The 20542-nt window shown below is 43.7% G+C and overlaps 1 protein-coding gene across 2 annotated transcripts in view; it reads right to left on the reverse strand.

Annotated features, from left to right (window-relative positions):
- The window catches only part of CTIF (cap binding complex dependent translation initiation factor), a 419667-nt gene that overhangs the window by 113589 nt on the left and 285536 nt on the right, over positions 1 to 20542 (reverse strand). The window contains exon 10 of one of the 2 annotated variants that reach the window (XM_082254608.1): positions 17501 to 17800. In XM_082254608.1, coding sequence (XP_082110734.1) covers positions 17501 to 17800 — 300 coding nt within the window. Of the gene's footprint in view, positions 1 to 17500; positions 17804 to 20542 lie in introns of both variants that reach the window. The other variant, XM_082254607.1, reaches the window with a different exon arrangement.

Below are 20542 nucleotides of genomic sequence, written 5' to 3' on the forward strand. Positions count from 1 at the left end.
TTGGCTGAGTTTGATTGATAGCAGCTGGGGTCAATGGCGCTGCTGCTGTGTCCAATCAGGAGAGAGAGACCCGGACAGCTGAGGCACTCATTGACCTTGCTGGATAGAGAGGGGGCTCAGGTAAGTATGGGGGGGGGGGGGGGCTGCTGCAAACAGAAGGCCTTTTATCTTATTGCATAGAATGAATTAAGATAAAAAACCTTCTGACTTTACAACCCCTTTAAATTGTTATCAATCCTGTCCATTCACGTTACAAAGCATTCTAAACCCGGATGAAGACGGTACACAGCCTGACCACATAAATATCTTGGCTTGAGTTTTGAGAATAAATATTTCCAGAACTTAAATATTTCAGGGCTCGTCTATGCTAGCAATGCTCTCTTAAAGCGGAGTTCCACCTAAAATTGGAACTTCTGCTCATTTGCTTCTTCCCCGCCTCCGGTGCCACATTTGGCACCTTTCAGGAGGGGGGTGAACGGCTACGTCCCTCAGAAGTTTGGCCTCCCCTCCTTCCCCCACCGCCGAGCCAATCCAAATGCGCAGCGCTGTTCGCGCATGTACATTGTACATTTGGGACCCTCCCATGAAGCCGCAAGGCTTCACTGCCGGGTTCCCTCACTGGCCATTGCGGCGGCGGCAGCACCCAGTGGACTCCGGGACAGGGAAGTGTCCTAATATTAAAAGTCAGCAGCTACAGTATGTGTACAGTATGTGTAGCTGCTGACTTTTAATTTTTGGAGGGGGAGGGGGTGAGGATGGAACAACGCTTTAAGAGAGCAATTAACAGGCGGCGATGAAATTATACAACGCCCCCTCACCGCCTGTCAAATGCGCTCTGCTTTAACCCCTTGATCACTATACCAGGTCACCACAGCTGCATGCATTACACACAGTTGCCAGGGCACTTGCAGAGCAGCCGCATTAACTTGAACAGGTTGCAGTCGTTGGGTGCTATGTCTGCCAAAAGTGATAGGGGTAAAATTCCCGGTGCAAGCACCTGGGCATGTGTACATCCCTGGCCGCTGCCTTTGCAGCTAAAGGGGATAGTGATTTGGGGTCAAAAAAGCGTGGCTCAACCACATGGTTCTAATGCCCCCCCACGTGTAAACGAGTCCTTGGTGTGGTGTCTTATTCCTCTTTCCTGGACTCCTGAGATGCCCAAGTAGTCTGTCCAGTGCCGGTGAGTAGCCTAACCAAACTACTGCACTCCTCCAACTTAAAGTGTTACTAAACCCACAACAGTAAAATCAGTTTGCATATGCAGTGAAGCATGCTTGTTATACTCACTGTGGAACCTAAGGGGTTAATCCTCTGCATTGTGTATGAAGGCTGTTTGATCCTGTCTTCTCTGATCCTCCCCTTCTTCCACTGACTTCAAACCATTTTCTGATAGAACAGAGCATTAGGAGTCACTCTGCACATGCTCAGTTTGGTGAGTATTGCTAGAGTGTTTTATTTATTTTTTCTTGGGAGGGTGCATGTGATCAATACAGGGCCAATCAGCACTGTCCAGACAGGGGGTCAGCGGAAAATGAAAACTCCTCCTACAAGCTTTAGCCAGACACTGATAGAAGTCACAAGACTGTTATATACTGCTGATGAGAAAAGGTATTTAGCAGTTTATATTTACTAAAATAATTACATTTCCATGTTCTGTGTACTGTGGGAGACCAGATATAGTGATTGGGTTTAGTAACACTTTAAGACTTTACTCCAAACTAGGAGCATGCCCAGATCTAGCAACTCCCATCCAAACCTCTTCAGGTTATTTCTGTTCCCTGTGTCCCCACTGGGGAGATTTATTACAGATGTCAGTCAGAAAAGGAAGAAAACATTAAAACAAAAGTTCTAATTTTTCCATGCCTATTCAAAACTAAAAAAAAAAAAAAAAATATATAGTTTTTTGGAAGAGGTTGGGCTTTTAATTGGATGCAGAAGTACACATATTTCGGTTGTCTCCTGAACTCTGGAAAGATCGCCTCTTGTACACTTTGATGTTAAACAGCCAGGAAACAACCATTGCCACACGTGGTGGTGGAGTATTACCAATATCACCACTTACATGTTACCAGTAATATATGAAAGTTATGATATATATGAAAGTAATATATGACAGTTAAATTACTGGAAATAGGACGCTGCTACAGGAATGTGTTTGTAAATTAGATTTTTTTCTGCAACTGTTCAACTTAAAAATAAAATAAAAAAGAAAGGCAGGAAGGAAAATAAAAGCCATTATTCTCAGGAGGTATCTGAAGAGATGTGATTCTCTAGGTGGCCTAAATTATACAGGTTTCCATCATCCCTTATGAATATATACCAAGGTTGATTTGCTTCCTCAAACCTAAAGAATAGATGGATTTTTAAGGCAAAAAATAGCTTTTTTGTGACAGTTTTAAGAAAATATATACTTTATTTAAGCTTTACAAGAAGGACAAATTGAACCACTAGTGGATCGCAGCATTTATAAATACACAGGGCTAGATTCAACTGGTGCCTTTCTCAAGGGTATCACCAAGTCTAAAAAACAATAATATTTAGTTATAAAAAAAGTAATAAAAAAAAACAACAACTAGTAACTTTTTTATAACTAAATATTATTGTTTGATACCCTTGAGAAAGGCACCAGTTAAACCTAGCCGAAACGCGTCGGAATCCAGATGTTCTTGTCACATCCCGAAGCTCTCCTAGCTTGGGTGATAGAATATTAACATCAGGAATCACCAATCTTCACAATGTCACATGTTCTTCTCCCTTTGTGTTTTTCACCGCTGCTGGAGGCATTACCATGCTCTTCCCTCCATGCTAAATAATTATGAATGTGTTATAGGATATGTGATAAAAAAAAAACACCTTAGGGACAGAAAAATCCCATAAGCGAAGAAGGAATTATGGCATATATAAACCATCAAAAAGCATGAATACGTTGATTAGTATGTGGATCTGTGTACCAAAATAGAACACTAGAAAAAAGAAAAGGTAAGGGAACCAAAAAAAGAAGGTACCTAGACAAATCCAGATAACGTTTCCAAAAAGTTTTTATTAATTAATAAATCTTACAGTTAGATATAAATGGTAAGGAAAAAACCATCCACCAAACAACTGGAGGGTTTTTTTCCTTACCATTTATATCGAACATTTATATCTAATATATAAAAATGAGAAACACATGATGAGAAGTCCGGACTCTGAAGTGTAACACAAAGCTGTCAGGTTGCTGAGTGGCCGAGTTCAGCATCCACTACTGCTGTGAAGATCACAATGGATAAATAGTGGTTCCTGAGGAAGCTTGCATCCACACAAGCAAGTGAAACGCGTTGTTCTTATACATATATGTGGTGGAGGTGGTTTTCCTTACCATTTATATCAAATTGTTGGATTTTTTAATCCATAAAAACATTTTTGCAACATTATCTGGATCTGTCTAGGTATCTTCTTTTTATGGTTTCCTTACCTACCTTTTCTTTTTTCTAATGAATGTTTATAGGAAGCAGGACCTTCAGGCACCTTTAAGCAGTTTCTACAAACATCTCTAGAGGTCTAGAGGGTCAGATCGTGTTTGAAAGTCCTACTGTCCAATGTGTAACAGTCAAGTACATGCTGACGAATTATAAGAATTAAAGTGGTTGCAAACCTCTGACATGAAATATGAACAAGACATATCCCTCTAAAGTGTGCACTTGCCTTAATCCACTGCACTAAGTGTAATTTCTGTCTGCTGCTTCATTCCTCTTCTATCAGCAGTCACTTATGACCAGTTTTCCTGACACCAAGAGCAAAATGCTGACATGGGAGGGATCTCAAGCTGATTGACAGCCTCAGCTCTGTACCTGTGTGAAGGGGGTGGGTGTCTTCCTTCCAATCAGCTCCCAGAGCTCTCCTCACTGAGCTCTGAAGTGTGTAATTCCAGTTCTCCGCCTCTGTTTTTCTGAAATCTCACACAAGCTTTTAAAAAAAAAATGGACTTTCCCTGGCCGCGGTGGGGATTTGAGGGGTTGTATGAGGAATTGTGCCAGAAGGAATGATTGTGGGGAATTTTGCTAGGAGGGGAAACTTGGGGGGAGGGGTGTATCAGTGCTAGGAGAGCGAATTGGGGGGATTTGTGTTTGGAGAAGGGGAGAGGACATTTGCTTGGAGGGGGATTTGTACTAGGAAAAGAGGGGATTTTTATTTGGGGAGAATTGGCTTGCAAAGGGAATTTATGGTTAGTGGGTAGGTGTGAAGATCAGTGCTTGAACTTTTTTTGTGGGGAGGGGATTTTTGCAGACACATTATGCTCATATATTTGGGGGGGGGGGGGCATAACTGACCCTAGATGACCTTGTCATGGCATGGCTTTGAACAGATGTAGAGAGCAGATACTGCAGATAAACAGGTACAACTTATATAGGAGGAGGATTTGTATTGTCTCTGTTTATCACCTGAAGCCGGTCACTTCAATGGGTAAATGTAATGGTGTACAACCACTTTAAGGTAAAAACCCTTTAAGCCTTTAGAACCGCTTCAAGCTTTTTAAATCGGCAGTACAAAATGGAGGCGGCGTTCACCAGCACATTACTTTTCAAGCTTATCAGTAAACTGGTTAAATTGTTAATTAGGTATATTTCGTGATTACCTCGGCCCCTCAAAGTCCCGCTTTTCCACACGGCTGGAATTCTTCTTTACTTATAAAACTGAAATAGGAAACATCAAACGTCGTCCAACTGTTTTCAGAAATCCATTAACTTGTTTATTAAGAAGCATTTTGGTGAAGCAATCCTTCTTTTCATCCTGCAGGACACTATCTAATCTTTCTGTGCGATACAACAAAAACATCTGCCTGCGAGGGGCCGCCGGGTGATCGGAAACATGTGTGCCGCTCTGGTTTGCATGTCTGAGCCCAATACCCCGGCGAGGCCCGTCTGTTTGCTTGTTTTATGTCGTTACGCGCCAACAACAGCAAATTGTTTTCTGCACTTTGCTGAAACGTCTGGGCAAACAGCACGATCGGAGGTAGAATTAGAGAAGAAACGTGAGCGGATTTTTACTGTCAGGGCCTAGAAGGCGTAATATACAGGGCAAAGAGCTACCAACTCTCCCTCTTACCTTAAACTCTTAAAGGGTAACTAAAAAAAAATATATATATATATATATATATACACAGGGGTCAAGTCCTGGGGAGAAAAGTGTGGGAACTCACCCAAGATACACCCGCGCCGCATCCCCCCCCAAAAAAAAACGTACGCTCATATATTTCACAGAAAATACAATGCAACATTTATTGTAAGGGGTGTGAGGGTGGCACGAGAATGCAAATGTGCAGTGAGTGGACTGTGGAGACTCACTGCTCCAGTGACTCACCTCCCAGGCAGGCTGCCACAGTGCCACTGCCACTTCTAAAACCGAACCTGCTCCACTGACTGCTGCAGTTTTCTTCTGGATATGCTGCTGCCAGCTGCCTTCACCTTGGCTCGCCGCCTCACCGATCGACTCAATGCACTCCAGTCAGGCCACGCCCACGCCTGTCCATTCCGCGCGTGCTCTAGGCCTGGGCCTGTGACTGGCTGGTGGTGCTTGCTGTGCAGCGCACTCTCCTTCTGCTGGCGTGGCGTCATGCCGCTGTACACGCCCCCTCCGCCGGCCTGTTTGTAGAGGCGCCGCGAGCGGCGAGACGCTGCCGCTGCCTGCACTGTTCTGTCTTCTTAGTTCTGGCTGCCCTGGTCCTGCAGGAGGAGCAATGGGAACGGCGTTCCCGCTGTGAAAATAGTGCAGGAACGTCGTTCCCATGTGTTCCTGCAGGACTCGACCCCTGGTTCTGATTTGTCTACTGCTTCTGGTATGTTGGCAACCTTCCTAGTTAGGGCCAAGATGTCACTTTCTCCATGCCCATGTTGAATACATTTCAGCATGCATTGACGGTTGTGTGTTTACTTACCATCACAGGAAAATGATCATTAAAAGGAAAATGTATGGCTTTGTAGTGAAATTACACAAACCCAAAGACTTCCCGCACAGGCTCCATGTTTCTCTTCATGAAAGCTCAGTGTGGGGTCTTTTTAACTTTACAAAATGATAGTAGAGAAAGCATATTTTAATATAGAGAAACATGAGGATGGCTCCGTTCTCCCAGTATGCAGCATACATAAAATACATATGTTTTAAAGAAAAACTCCGCTAGGTATTGTATAGAATATTATTGGACATACATGGTCATTGTAATTTTTTCTGTAAAAATGACCCTTCCTTAATTGGATTTTTATGTCCCAAACTTTTAGGCACATGAGCAAGAATAAAAAATGAGAATCAATGTGTGGCTACTCAGCATGTCACAACTGAGATCTGAATCAGGCAAAAAAATGTTAAGCATTCTTGATACAGTATTTTTGATCTCTTTTAGCTCTGCTTTCAGATGGACTTCTGAACCAGAAGGAATGGATACAAACGAAGGTGCTGTCGGGTCATCAGCTCTCACTCCATACCTCATAAGATTACAATGTTCAGAAACAGGAATGGACAGTGTCAGCAACCTCGTGACAGCCGAGACCCCTACAGGTTTATCGGCTGTACCCCCCTGATGACGGCCCTGCTGCTTACCTCCCTCGTCTGCAGAGTCGTTCCTCTTGTGTCCTGTCACAGGCGGAGGCGGAGTACATTTGGTATCACTCCGCCTGTGATAGAAGCCGGCGCTATACAGGAAGCATCGGCTCTGCTTCCTGTAGTGCGGCTCAGTTTACAGTGATGCTCAGGGATGGCGGGTCGGGAACCCGCAATCTGGGCTTATCGACCCGCCATCCCAGAGCAGGAGGCGGCGGGCGCTCGGGGGGGGGAACGGGAACGGCGTTCCTGTTGTAGAATAAGTACAGGAACGTCGTTCCCATGCGTTCCCACAGGACTCGAGCCCTGTACATGTATATATATGTATATATATATATATATCTATATGCACACACACAATACACACATATATACACATATATATATATATATATATATATATACTACCAATAGGAACACGTCTATAGGGATGCAGACCCAGCAGATTCCCTCATTAGAGCCCAGCAGCTGTCACAGCCGATAGATAATTATGAAACCACTCCCATTAGACCCACTCAGCACAGAGGAACAAACAATGATTTCTTCAGAATAACAAAAGGTCGGAATCTGCAACAAAGTTTGTTAAAATCCTTGCAATGTACAGAGATCACCCAGAGGGGAATGTTTTCTTCTCAACAAAAGTGGAGTTACACTTTAACCCCATTGAGAATCTTTGGGATGCGCTGGAGAAGGCTTTGTGCAGTGGTCCGACTCTCCCATCATCAATACAATATCTTGGTGAAAAATTAATGCAACAATGGAGGGAAATAAATCTTGTGACATTGCAGAAGCTCATTGAAACAATGCCACAGCGAATGCGTGCCGTAATCAAAGCTAAAGGCAGTCCAACGTGTGAGATCTTTTTTTTTTTGGTGGCAACTTTTTTGTGGTCAGGCAGTGCATTTATGGAATGTTTATTTATTTTTATTTTTTTTATACTAGTAATGGCAGCGATCAGCAACTTTTGGCAGAACTGTGGGGGGTTCAGAGACTAACTGACAGGACATATTGTGGGAACCTGTGACACTAATACAGTGATCAGTTTTAAAAATATGCACCGTCACCGTACTAATGACACTGACTGAGAAGGGGTTAAACATCAAAGGCGATGAAAGGGTTAACTGTGTGCCTAGCCAGTGTTTGTGTGTGCTGTGTTAGGTGCTTTTACTTGGGGGAAGTGATGGATTTTATTCCCTGCTTTGCAGGAACACAAAATCCATTCCCTTCCCCACTGTCAGAACGGAGATCTGCCTTGTTTATATAGGCAGCTTTCCGTTCTGTGTGTTTTACCGACGATCGGCAGTTGCCAGAGGACATCCAGTGCCTGTGGTTAATCACAGCAGAAGTGGCACACCCCCTAGGTAGAAGTGCAGAATCACGTATATATATATATATATTTTAAAGTGGAGGGGGCACTGATAAATTAAATGAATGAATAAATAAGCTGCAACTAAATCCGATTACCCTGTGAGGATAAATTAGTGTACAAATAAATAAATATATAGTGCGCTGAATTTTTTTTTTTTAAAGTGTAAACCTTTAAACAGTAGGTGTAAATGGGTGTAAAACCAATTAACTAAAATTGAGATGGGATCTAAAACAATAAAAGTCCATAAAAAGGTTCATAAAAGTCCTTAGGTGCAAATATTCACATCAGTACTTAGATGAAAAATCCCAATACGCAACAGGTGAACTCTATAAAAAAAAAATATATATATATATATATATATATATATATATATATATATATATATATATATATATATGTGTGTGAATCTGCACCACAGGAGGCCACCCTGTAGAAGTAAATCTGCTATGGGGCCGTCCTAAGCGGTAAGGGGGAGCGGAAGAATTATGCAAAACCATAGCTTCCAACTGTCCCTGATTTGGAACAAAGTCCCTCTTTCCTCCTCATTTTGGTCTGATTTATATAGTTGTATATGAAATGCACTATTTATCTTATAAAAAGTGTTTCCCAGTGCTAAACCTTTTATCCAATTTCTAAATTGCTGCATTTGTAAGTTTCAAAACACCAGTATAAATGAATAGTGGTAAAAAAAAAAAAAAAAAACCTTGTGAGTTTTACAATTTTAAAGGGGTGTGGCAGGGGGTGTGTCCTATGCCTTCATACTTTTGCTAATAGGTGTTCCTCATTCCCATCTAAAAAGTTGGGAGGTATATGAAAAACAAGGTGAAATGCAGGCTTTTCGGAGTGTGTGGGTCAGTGATGGTCAAGTTACACATTTTAGGGGCCCTCACCTGCACCTCCTGACATCATCAAAGCCCTGCAACATATCCTTCCGCACAGTTCATGCTACTGAAGACATCTGGAAACTGCAGAATTAATTGAGGGAACGGCCAGGAACTATGTGCATACTACAGGTGTAGTTGGAGACCAGCTCCAGGAGACTGGCATGCCTGGTACAGACGACGAGAATATCAGATGAAAATAATCGCTTTCAGAGCGATCGTTCGATAATCTAATCATTAGTACTGAGCTTCCGACATCCGAACATGACTTTTCAGATGAAATTTTCCAAAGCAACATGGCTGAAAATGTTCTTGTTGAATAATACAACAAATGTTTTTCATGTGATTAGTACAGCATTCGTACAAAAACAGTCGAAGGATCAAGGCCACGCATGACAGGAAACGAATGTCTGAACCAGAAGAATGAAGGGACAATGAAAACAAATATCGTGCGATACAAAAAAAAATAAAACTTGTCTTTATAATATTGAAACCCCTATTTTACCTTGTTGGCATTTTTTTCCCCCATGTCCAAAAAAATTTGAATTATCAATAATGTAAATAAATTTGTAAGACCCCTTTCACATGGGGCGGACTCCGTTCATACCCTAGTGCACACGGACTCTGCCAGGAGTCGGCCTGTTCAGCGGTGAATCTGTTTGCTGATCTCCGCTGAGCAGGCGGATGTCTGATCTGTGTCCGCTCCACTTAAACAGAGCAGACACAGACACAGCCCCGCTCTCCTCTAGGGGTGGTTGGATGTAAATGGACCGCCTGTCCATTTACACCCGACTGCCATCTGATCCTTACCTTTGGTAGCCTATTCGTTTTCATTATTAGACTATATTAGATCTTTCGTTCAATGTTCTCATCAAGTGTATGAAAGTGGTTGTAAAGCCTTATGGTTTTTCACCTTAATGCATTCTATGCATTAAGGTGAAAAACCTTCAGTGATGCAGCTTCCCCCCAGACCCCCCCCCCCCCCTTTTCCTTACCTGAGCCCGATCAGATCCAGTGATATGCATGAGCGCAACAGATCCAACCGCAGTCTCTCTCCTCATTGGACAGATTGATTGCTGTCAATCAAATCCTGTGACACGGGAACGGGGCCGAGTAACGCTGTCTGTGTCAATGGGCACAGCAGCAGGACTCGGATCCATGTACGGGTGTCCCCATCCCATGGTAAGCGGCTTTCCCTGGGGGCACCCAATGAAGAAGAAGGTCCTGGAGCGCTGGCTGGGGACCCCAGAAGTAGATATTAACTGCTCTGTGCAAAACCATTGCACAGAGCAGGTAAGTATAACATGTTTGTTATTTATTTAAAAAAAAAAAAAAATCCACTTTAAAAAGAGATGTACAGCCAAAGCTCATTTGGCTGTACATCTATGAATCACAGAAGTGCAGTTTGTTCTGCAATCCTGTGACCTATTTTCAGCAGAGAGTGGGCTGAAGTCAACTCTCTGCTGACGTCACAGAGGCGGTCCAGGCATCGCGTCATCACAACCACGGAGTCAGGATCCGCCAGGTGCCTGGACAGACACCCGGCTCAGCCTCTCAGCGAGCAGCTGAGAGCCTGAGCTGGCCGCTCCCCGCCCCTTCACAGTCCAGCGTTTCAGTGAGTGAGGAGGGGACAGACAGTCAGTCAGCAGCTCTCTGCATGGGTAGCTGTCAGAACCGATGTTTGATCACTCGGTTCTCAGTGTAGAGGCGCCGATGCTGCATCCACCTAGGTAAGTATAAATTGGGGGGGAGAATCCCATATCTCTCTTTTAAGCCTGGTACACACAATAAGAATATCAGACAAATGACCGTCCCTTTTTTTTTTTTTCATTGCATGCTCGTCTCAGATCAAAAACAAACAGGTTACTAGACTTACGAAAATTCTCTTAAGACAGAATACAATTTCCTGCGATGATTTAATATAGTGTATTGTTTTGTAATGTATTCTTTCATTTTTGAGCATGCGCGGTCTTGGTCACTTGATTTTTTTATGTACAAATACTGTACTGAATAAACTAAAATCGTTCAATCAGTTATCATACGAGAAAAAAAAACTGTGCTTGTCCCTCCAGATAATTTTGCAGGAACTGTCGCGATCGGCATTCAAAAGCTGTGCGCTAACGATCAGATTATCGGATAATCGCCCCCGAAAGCAATATTTTTCATCCGATTTTTTCATCGTATGTACTAGGCATTAGTATGTACTAGGCAATGTGTTCAATCACTGGCAGAGATCACAGCAGTTACATCCCCTTTACAAAGTCAACACTGTCACTAATGACTGCTTGGGCCCAAAAGGCCGCATTGAAGGCACCAAAAGTAGACACGTGGCCCTCGGGCCATAGGCTGGGCTACAGCTTCACTGTAGAATCCTTACAGGGGGGCAGGCCGCATGGTCTGTGACCGGGCAGATAAAATAAGACAAGGGTAGGATTCTACCTTAAGCTGTATCTGAAGTATTATCTAGAACAAAACGAAATGTAGGCTTTTAATGGTTTGCCAACTTTGCCCAACAGTTCAGACCTGAAGAATCCTTTGAAAAGTCGAATGACAGTGAAGCAGAGTAAGTTGGTGGTGGGTTTCTAACTCCCCCCACCCTTCTCCATCTGCTGATAAATCTGTCCTCAGGCTGCAGTATGAAGCAACGGCACAAAAGACCAACAAGCTCTAAATATGAACGGCAACAACTGAACCGCAGAGGATTAGAGGAGAAGAAAATATTGAACTGATCATGTCATCGGCTCAAGTCCCTGATGTGACTAATGAAACTCTTTTAGCTTTTTATATCAATCTGACACTTCTAAATGTAGTAGAGATCGCTCATACAACATGTTCATTCTCGGTGACAGCGGGCATTGTCATGTGACACATTTTATCAGTCACATCCCCCCCCCCCAAACACCACCATCAACCACATACACTGCCCACGCGCGTGTGGGCGGCATGTCTATGGACGATTGATGTGGGAGCCAGCAGGCAGCTTAGCAATAAAAAGAGCGTTGAAAGCCTTAAAGCAAATCTGTCGCTGTGGTGGGTTATTTATTATTGGTGGGCTCCTTTAGACAGACAAATGGCTGCTATCTAAATTGAAATTACTCTGCTGCCCTCACCTCTGGCGCAAGGTGACTGTCATTAACAGGTCAAGTATGAAGTGAGCGCCGAATGTCCTTTAAGTCATCGCACGACACAAAATGACATTTGAAAGGAACCAGCCCGTCAGGCTCCTTTGAAATTGGACATGTCACTGTGTCTGCAATTATAATAGCAGTCATTCATTTAAATCACCTTTTATTGAACTGTCATCAAATATTCATTTTCCTATGCCATATTTCATACTTCGATAAAAGATTATTTTGTTCAAATAAACTCAAAGCAGAGACTTTGTGTCCACTTACAGTCGATGTGCCCATATGAAATGTAGGTGTTCATACACAGGCGAAGAAAAAGGAAACATTTTTTATCAGTAAAATCTGCATCCAATGTTCTGTGGACCATATTTTAGAGATCACGAATGTAAATAATTGCGTTAACATTTAAATGTGTACAGCGCACTAGTATGTTATTGGACAAGAGCTACCTGCGTCCTACCAACAGTACACAGCTAGGTGGCTTCCACTAAATCTCTTTTGTGTCCTAACAAAGGAGGATGCCAGACAACTTTCTTGACAAGCTGCCTGCCCCCTAGTAACAGATGGAAGCTGGATGGCTTTCTTGGGAAGCTGCCTTCCCCCCTAGTAACAGAAGGATGCTGGATGACTTTATCGAGAAGCTGCCTTCCCCCCTAGTAACAAAAGGATGCTGGATGGCTTTCTTAAGAAGCTGCGTGACCCCTAATACCAGAAGGATGCTGGATGGCTTTCTTAAAAAGCTGCATGACCCCTAATAACGGAAGGATGCTGGACGGCTTTCTTAAGAAGCTGCATGCCCCCTAACAGAAGGATGCTGGACGGCTTTCTAGAGAAGCTGCCTGCCCCCTAGTAACAGAAGGATGCTGGATGGCTTTCTTGGGAAGCTGCCTTCCCCCCTAGTAACAGAAGGATGCTGGATGACTTTCTCGAGAAGCTGCCTGCCCTCTAGTAACAAAAGGATGCTGGATGGCTTTCTTAAGAAGCTGCATGACCCCTAATACCAGAAGGATGCTGGATGGCTTTCTTAAAAAGCTGCATGACCCCTAATAACGGAAGGATGCTGGACGGCTTTCTTAAGAAGCTGCATGCCCCCTAACAGAAGGATGCTGGACGGCTTTCTAGAGAAGCTGCCTGCCCCCTAGTAACAGAAGGATGCTGGATGGCTTTCTTGAGAAGCTGCATGCCCCCTAGTAACAGAAGGATGCTAGGTGGCTTTCCTGAGAAGCTTTCTGCCCCCTAGTAACAGAAGGATGCTAGGTGGCTTTCCTGAGAAGCTTTCTGCCCCCTAGTAACAGAAGGATGCTAGTTGGCTTTCCTGAGAAGCTGCCTGCCCCCTAGTAACAGATGGAAGCTTGATTGCTTTCTTGAGAAGCTGCCTGACTCATGGTATTAGAAGGATGCTGGATGGCTTTCTTGAGAAGCTGCCTGCCCCATAGTAACAAAAGAATGCTGGATGGCTTTCTTGAGAAGCTGCATGCCTGCTGCTATCAGGATGCTGGATGGCTTTCCTGAGAAGCTGCGTGCCCCCTAGTAACAGAAGGATGCTGAACAGCTTTCTTGAGAAGGTGCCCTGGCCCCTAGTAAGAAAAGGATGCTGAACGGCATTCTTAAAAAGGTGCCTGCCCCCTAGTAAGAAAAGGCTGCTGGACGGCTTTCTTAAGAAGCTGCCCGCCCCTAATAACAGGAGGATGCTGGACAGCTTTCTTGAGAAGCTGCCTGACCCTTACTAATAGAAGGATGCTGGATGGCTTTCTTGAGAAGCTGCCTGAGTCCTAGCAATAGAGGACCCTAGAAATAGCCGCCCACATCCAGGAGCTTTAATAAAATGGGATTTAAACTAGTTGCCTTTGCTAGATACCAAATGGGAATAATCGAGTATCGAGTGTTGGAGAATCACTTTATTCACAGTGTAAATTCAACATTTTGCAAAAAATTAAAAGGTGAACACCCGACACCCGCCCCACCCCCAAGTCGCCACTGCACTTCCCTTCCTGGATGATAAGCTGCCACAGTCCATGCAGCCAGTGTAGCAAGTCTGAGAATGTGAATTCCCGGCTGTTCTTTTGTAGGGCTTCCAGGATGGATCAAAGCAATACTAATTGGTCAATGCTGACACGTGACCACTTTGACCAACTGGAATAGCCCTGATCAATCTTGGAAGCCCTAAGGAAAGAAGAGTGTCCCTAGATCACTAATCTGGGTGCACAGGAAATAACAGCTCATCCCCCACAGAGGTAAGTACAGCGGGGACCGTATTGTGTTGTGTAAAGGTTTTAGGGTGTTTTTTTGAAAAGGTGAACTTACAATTTAATAAGCAGTCAACCCGTACGCTACACAACTGTTAGCAAATCTCACGGGTAACAGTGACCTGTATTAGCTGGTAACCATTGTGCAGTGGTCATCTTTATTTGTAACCTGTGCAGAAAAAGATGGTATAAAGCTGCCTCAATGTGGCAAGGCAAGTACACACTTAAAGCTGAAGTCCAGACTTGCTGACAGCCTTGCACATTGGTACAGTCTCCTCTCCTGTACTGAAGTTGCTCAATGTGAATTCACTGCACACTGTGAGCTTTCACAGTCTGCACTGAAAGTTGCAGCAAAGTCAGACAGAGCCTGCCTTATTTCCTGCCCACAGTATGCCCACCATCATCCAATTTATTCCTTTCCAGCCTGACTGCCCCTGGCCGGCCACTTTCGTTCACTGGATTTCAGTTCTTTCATGAAGGGTCAGCATAAGGGCATTGCCTATAGTGTTACCTGGGAACCCCCACTCCCCCTGACTGACATCCACCCATCATTGCATTGTGATATATGCATAGGCCCTCCCAAGGGCGGAGGGCTCTTGAGTTATGTACAGCACCCTACCGGATCCTCCCACCATCCATGATCGGCCATAGAAAAGCACAGAGACTTAGTGATAATGTCACTTTGTGTAAAATAAGGTATGCGATGAAAACAGAAAGGTTTAATAAAAATGTCCTTAGCATGTTGATGAGGCGGTGGGGGAGTCTTCATATAAACAGATGAAGCTTTAACTCCTCAAGAACATCCCCGCTACTGCCAGTTTCACACGGACACACTTGTAATGAAAGAGTAACTTCTACATTCCTTGTGAAAAGAGATACGGCAGGCCTCACTATTGCTGACAGCGTAATGTGTAATTATGGACATTAATAATTCCCACGGACATTCTGACCCAGGAAGAGGACCTGTCACCTGTTTTTCTGAGTGACAGGACTGTGAGACGCAGCTGTCCTCTTACTGCAGTGTTTTATCAGGGGACTTCCGAATGTAAACACTTGTGTGCAGGAAAGATTGTTTCATTGGTAATATTCTTAATAGACTGAGTGATGTGGAAGCTTTGACGTTTGTAACATGTGAAGGGCCGGAAACATGAAGGTACAATGGACAGGACTACCTCGTAAGAAGCTTAAAGAAGAACTACAGGCAAAACTTTTTTTTTCATTTTGGATAGAGCAATGGAGGGTTAGAACTAGTGATCGACCGATATCGATTTTTTGGTCATCCGATATCGGTCGATATTTTCGCACATTACATTTTTTTTTTTTTTTTTAATGTCTACAGGTACTGTGGTGGAGGGATCTGGGGGTCTAAAAGACCCTAAACTGCACTTAAAAGAATTCAAAACGCCAAGTTTGGCTGTTTTGAATGCTGTAAGTTTTTGAATTTGGCACCGCCAATACCCAGAAGTGATGTCATGTCATGACATCACTTCCAGGTACTCGGCAGCGCCGAATTCAAAGAAATGGAGACCCAGTCAGACAGCGGCAGTGAAGGTAGGATGCCAGGGTCTCCCGGTGGGACAGGAGACCCAGGCGAACCCCGGAAGGCGGTGGGAGAGGGGAGGACTTCCCCTCCCGCTCCTTGGAACGACAGCCGAGCGGCTTCTCAGACAGCCGACCGTTGGCTATGGACACCGGTACTGGGGTGATGCCTCTAGCTGCAGTCATCACCCCGGTACATGCACTTTCCCGAAATATCAGTAATATCGGTAAATCTAAAGGCTGATTCCGATATATTGGGGAAAGTGCATATCGGCCCTCGATCTATCAGCTTTGCTGATAATCGGTCGATCTCTAGTTAGAACCGGTCTCAGATTTTTTTTCACTGTGTCCCATTGGGAAGATTTTGCTTCACTTCCTGTCCCATAGCCCAACAGGAAGCGAGAGGATATCCCTGCAAATGAAGGGAAATCATTGGGGCCCCCAAGGTCACCAGAGCCCCATTGGAAGATTTCCCCTCTATTACTTTTCTGGGGACAACACAGAATGTGGGATTTTCTTTTAACGATAATGGTAAACGGGACAAATAGAGAGGGTGAATCTCCCAAATGGGGGGGCATAGACACAAAAAGAACTGACAGGTGTTCTAATCCCTCTCCATTCTATCCAAAACTAAAAAAAAAAAAGTTTTGCTTCAAGGCTTGGTTTACCCAAACCATATATTTGGATTAGTGCGCACCAATGGTGCAAAAACCTATGGGAGCCAATTCAAATTTCATTTTCAACAGAACTGCCTTGGCAGACAAATACAATCTAGCTCCTGGTTGTCATTGATTATTCATTTGTTAACATGTTGTCCTCTCTTTGCCAATCTCTTAACTGGCTTCCACTTGCCCAACATATAAAATTTAAAATACTAACCACAATCTAGAAAGTCATCCTCAACATCGCCCCCCAGCTACATCACCGACATCATCTGCAGATATCACTAAAATAGTCCTCTCCGCTCCTCCCAAGACATCCTGGCTCTCTAGCTCCCTTGTGACCTCCTCCCACACTCGCCTCCAGGACTTTTCCAGAACCTCTCCTATGCTCTGGAACTCCCTACTCCAGTATGTCCGGTCAGCCCCTACCCTGTCTGCCTTTAGGCAGTCCTTGAAAACTAATTTATTCAGGGCAGCCTACCACACCTCCACCTAAGAACTGTACTTGAGTCGCCTCCATTGGAAAATCCCCTGCAGCTATTACCTTTTGTACCACCTCCCCCTCCCTTTAGATTGTAAGCTCCATGAGCATGGCCTTCCTATTCCTTCTCTATTGAACTGTATTGTAATTTTACTGTTCCCCTTTATATTGCAAATTTCTGCGCAAACTGTTGGCGCTATATAAATCCTGTATAATAATATAATGTTGGTAATACAAAGGTTTTTTTTTTTCGTGTGGTGAGCAGCCAAGTTCTCATCTCATGTATCACAGTATGAGTTTTCATGAATTCGACTAACTGCTATGGGCAATCAGCAGGTAGACAAAAAGAGTCCTATATACCAGTGGTCCTCATCTATGGTCCTCGGGGCCCACTAACAGGCCAGATTTTAAGTATTACCTTGGGGAAATGCAGACTAGAATACTGCAATCACTGAGCAGCAAATGATATCACCTGGGATGTATTTCAGTTATCTTGCAAACCTGGCCTGTTAGTGGGCCCTGAGGACCAGGGTTGAGGACCACTGCTATATACCATTTGTGGCTGAGAGCAAATCTTTCTCCGATCACTTTGCCAACACACCAATCAGGGAATGAGCCTACCTGAAGCATATTGAGGAGAAGACTCCGGAACTTGGTTCCTTCCACCATGAAAAGAGCCATCTTGTCGCAGAGTTTGGCAGCGGTGTGTGCAAAGCTTCTGTCTGTCACAGCTTTCTGATAAATAGTCTTTACAATCTCCCCCAGCATCTGCTCCGAGTTGGCTGAATTCTGGGCCTCTTCCATGAACGTGGTGAGCTTGTGGTCCACGTCACTGCTGTTATTCCTCATGCTGTTTAATATTTCAATTAGTTTGTCCATTTTGGTCCTCTGAGGATTGGTAGACTCAACCGCGTACTCCTCCTGCTGGGACAAAAACAAGATATATCAGAAGACTAAATCTCCGGTAATGAGAAAACGTCTGTGAAGGTTCTGATTTACCCAAGTCACAGTATAGCTAGTAGCAGTTAGTCTCATTCAACTGGACTTGCTATGTAATGTTGGAGAGGTTTAATTGCTTCTCCAAGCCACTTCTTCAGTTGTAATGAGTGTCAGGGAGATCCTCCAACATTCCTATCTACATAGTGGACATAGACCTTAATCCACTTACCGACTGTGCACTGTAACTTTATTGCTACAGTGCGGGCGGGCTGCGCAGAATCAAGTATATATACGTGACTCTGCATTTCCGGGCAGGGGGCGAGCTTGCCCGCCCCGCCTGGCAGTGATTCGTCACAGTACATGTTGATCACCAGGTCCTGGTCAATGATTGACCGCCAGCACCCGGTAATCGGCTCTGAACTTCCCCGAACACAGCTTTGTGAATGTAAACACAGAGTTGTGTTCAGTGACAGGAGATCCCTAGTAAAAGCAGCATACAGTATACACACATTTTAGGCACACATTTAACCCCTTGATTGCCCCAGATGTTAACCCCTTCCTGCCCAGTGTCATTAGTACAGTGACAGTGCATATTAGCACTGATCACTGTATTAGTGTCACTGGTGATGTCAGTGGCATTTGGTTAGTTTCCCCCAGCGTCAGTTAGTGTCAAATTGCCTGTCACACTATTGCCATCCTGTTATAATTTGCTAAACGCCGCTGTTACTAGTATTAAAAAAATCAATATAAGTTCCAGTATATATACCATAGTTTGTAGATGCTATAAATTTCACACAAACCAATCTATATACACTTATTGTGATTTTTTTTTTATCAAAGACATGTAGCATAATACATTTTAGCTTAAATATTTTAAGAGATTTAATTTTTTAAACTTTTTATTGGGCATGTTTTATAGAAGTAAAAAATATTGTTTTATATATAATATATATATATATATATATATATATATATATATATATATATATATATTTTTTTTTTCTTTTTTTTTTTTAAAAATTGTCAATCTTATTACATTTGTAGCTCAAAAGATAAGAAGCCCAATGGTATTCAAATACTTCCAAAAGAAAGCTCAATTTGTATAAAATAAATTATATCAATTTTGTTTTGGCACAGCATTACCGTGCAGATGTCCGTTCAAATAGTGTTAAAGTAGCGCAATGCTGAATAGCAAAAAATGGCTTGGTCATGAAGGGGGTAAAACCTTCCAGAGCTGAAGTGGTTAATCCACTCATTATGGAATATGTCAAGGCAGACGTTCATTGTTCAAGTACAGGTTGGGAGGTATGAAAGTTGTGAAACCACCCTATTCTAGTTACATATTCCCATCCTTGGGGTCCGTATCCTAGAAGACTGCACCATTGGCTATAACACCCGTGTGGATGTAAATGTTGGGAGTATTTTCCTCACTGAAACCGAAAAAGTGGCTTGGAGAAGTTACAAAAGATCTTCAACGTTACAGAACAAGTTCGGTTCAAGGTGATCAGCTACCAACCAAGAGCTGCTAAAATCAAATCTAACCTACCCAGATTTTCAAGTGGTTCTGGACTCTTTTTTTCCCCTAAAAAAGTTTATACTTACAGCTCTGTGCAGTGGTATTGCACAGTTTGGTCCATCCCTTACCCCCACACTGTGTGTGCCCCCATAGCAAACCACTTGCTATGGGGGCAGATGTGTGTGCTTGCACTGGAGCCAGGCTGTGTGTGTCAACGGAGACACACAGCTCACCCCCCCCCCCCCCCTTACAGATCCCACTGCTGCTCCTGAGCCTCCTGTGAGATTAGAGAGAGAGAGGAGAATAGCTGCTGATGACAGGTACAGTGCTGGACCAAGAGAGCACTCAGGTAAGTGTTAGGGAGGAGGGTGGAGGAGAACAGGTAGTGGAAGTTTTTTTTAACCTTAATCCAGAGAATGCATTAGGGTAAAAGAAAAAAACTTTTAGAGTTTTGAACCACTTTAACTTCTTAAAAAAAGAGGCAGTTTATATTCTAATTCTTAGCTCCCTAATACATCATTGTTATAAAATGTATCTGCAACATTTATTAGAATACTACCTGGTGATTCTGTCATGAAGGTCTGTGTTAAGGCTCTTCCTGTTATAAGGTGACAATGCACTGTCCCTGCCTCCTAACTGTTCTGTTGTCACCTTCTAGTACAGAGTATTGGTAGCTGTCATAGTGTTCTACAGAACCAATTAATTGAATTACAGCATGCAGGTACCATCAGGCAGGATATCAATTCACCACTGCTCAAGAAGTCCCAGCCATATCTGTGGGATCCCTAGTGTTCCACAGAATCCAGCCCTTGAGCTACAGTATGCAGGCACCATCAGGCAAGAGATCAAACCATTGCTGCTCCCTAAGAACCTCTGGAGGAACCCTAGTGTTCCAAGGACCCTTATTTAAAAAGTGGACGAACAACAAAATGGTGCTATGCACCCATCTCCTGCGCTCTGAGAAAAGTTCTTCTGACCAGCCTAGGCCACACACACGTGCCTACCAGAGACTGTACACACTTGGCTTCTCCTGGATGCTTCAGCCTTGCAGCCCCTTCAAGACCAGGGTAGTCTGGGACCACTGCCAACAAAAAACAAACACAAGGGAGCACCGGCCTAGCGCATTATCCTCCATAAAAGGCTTTATCAAATAAAGGGATAAAAACATGTTTCGAGGCTAAGCATCTTCCTCAGAGCGTAAGCTATTT

The sequence above is a fragment of the Pelophylax lessonae genome (genome assembly GCF_965119305.1).
Source record: "Pelophylax lessonae genome assembly, chromosome: 1".
Classification (NCBI taxonomy): Eukaryota; Metazoa; Chordata; class Amphibia; order Anura; family Ranidae; genus Pelophylax; species Pelophylax lessonae.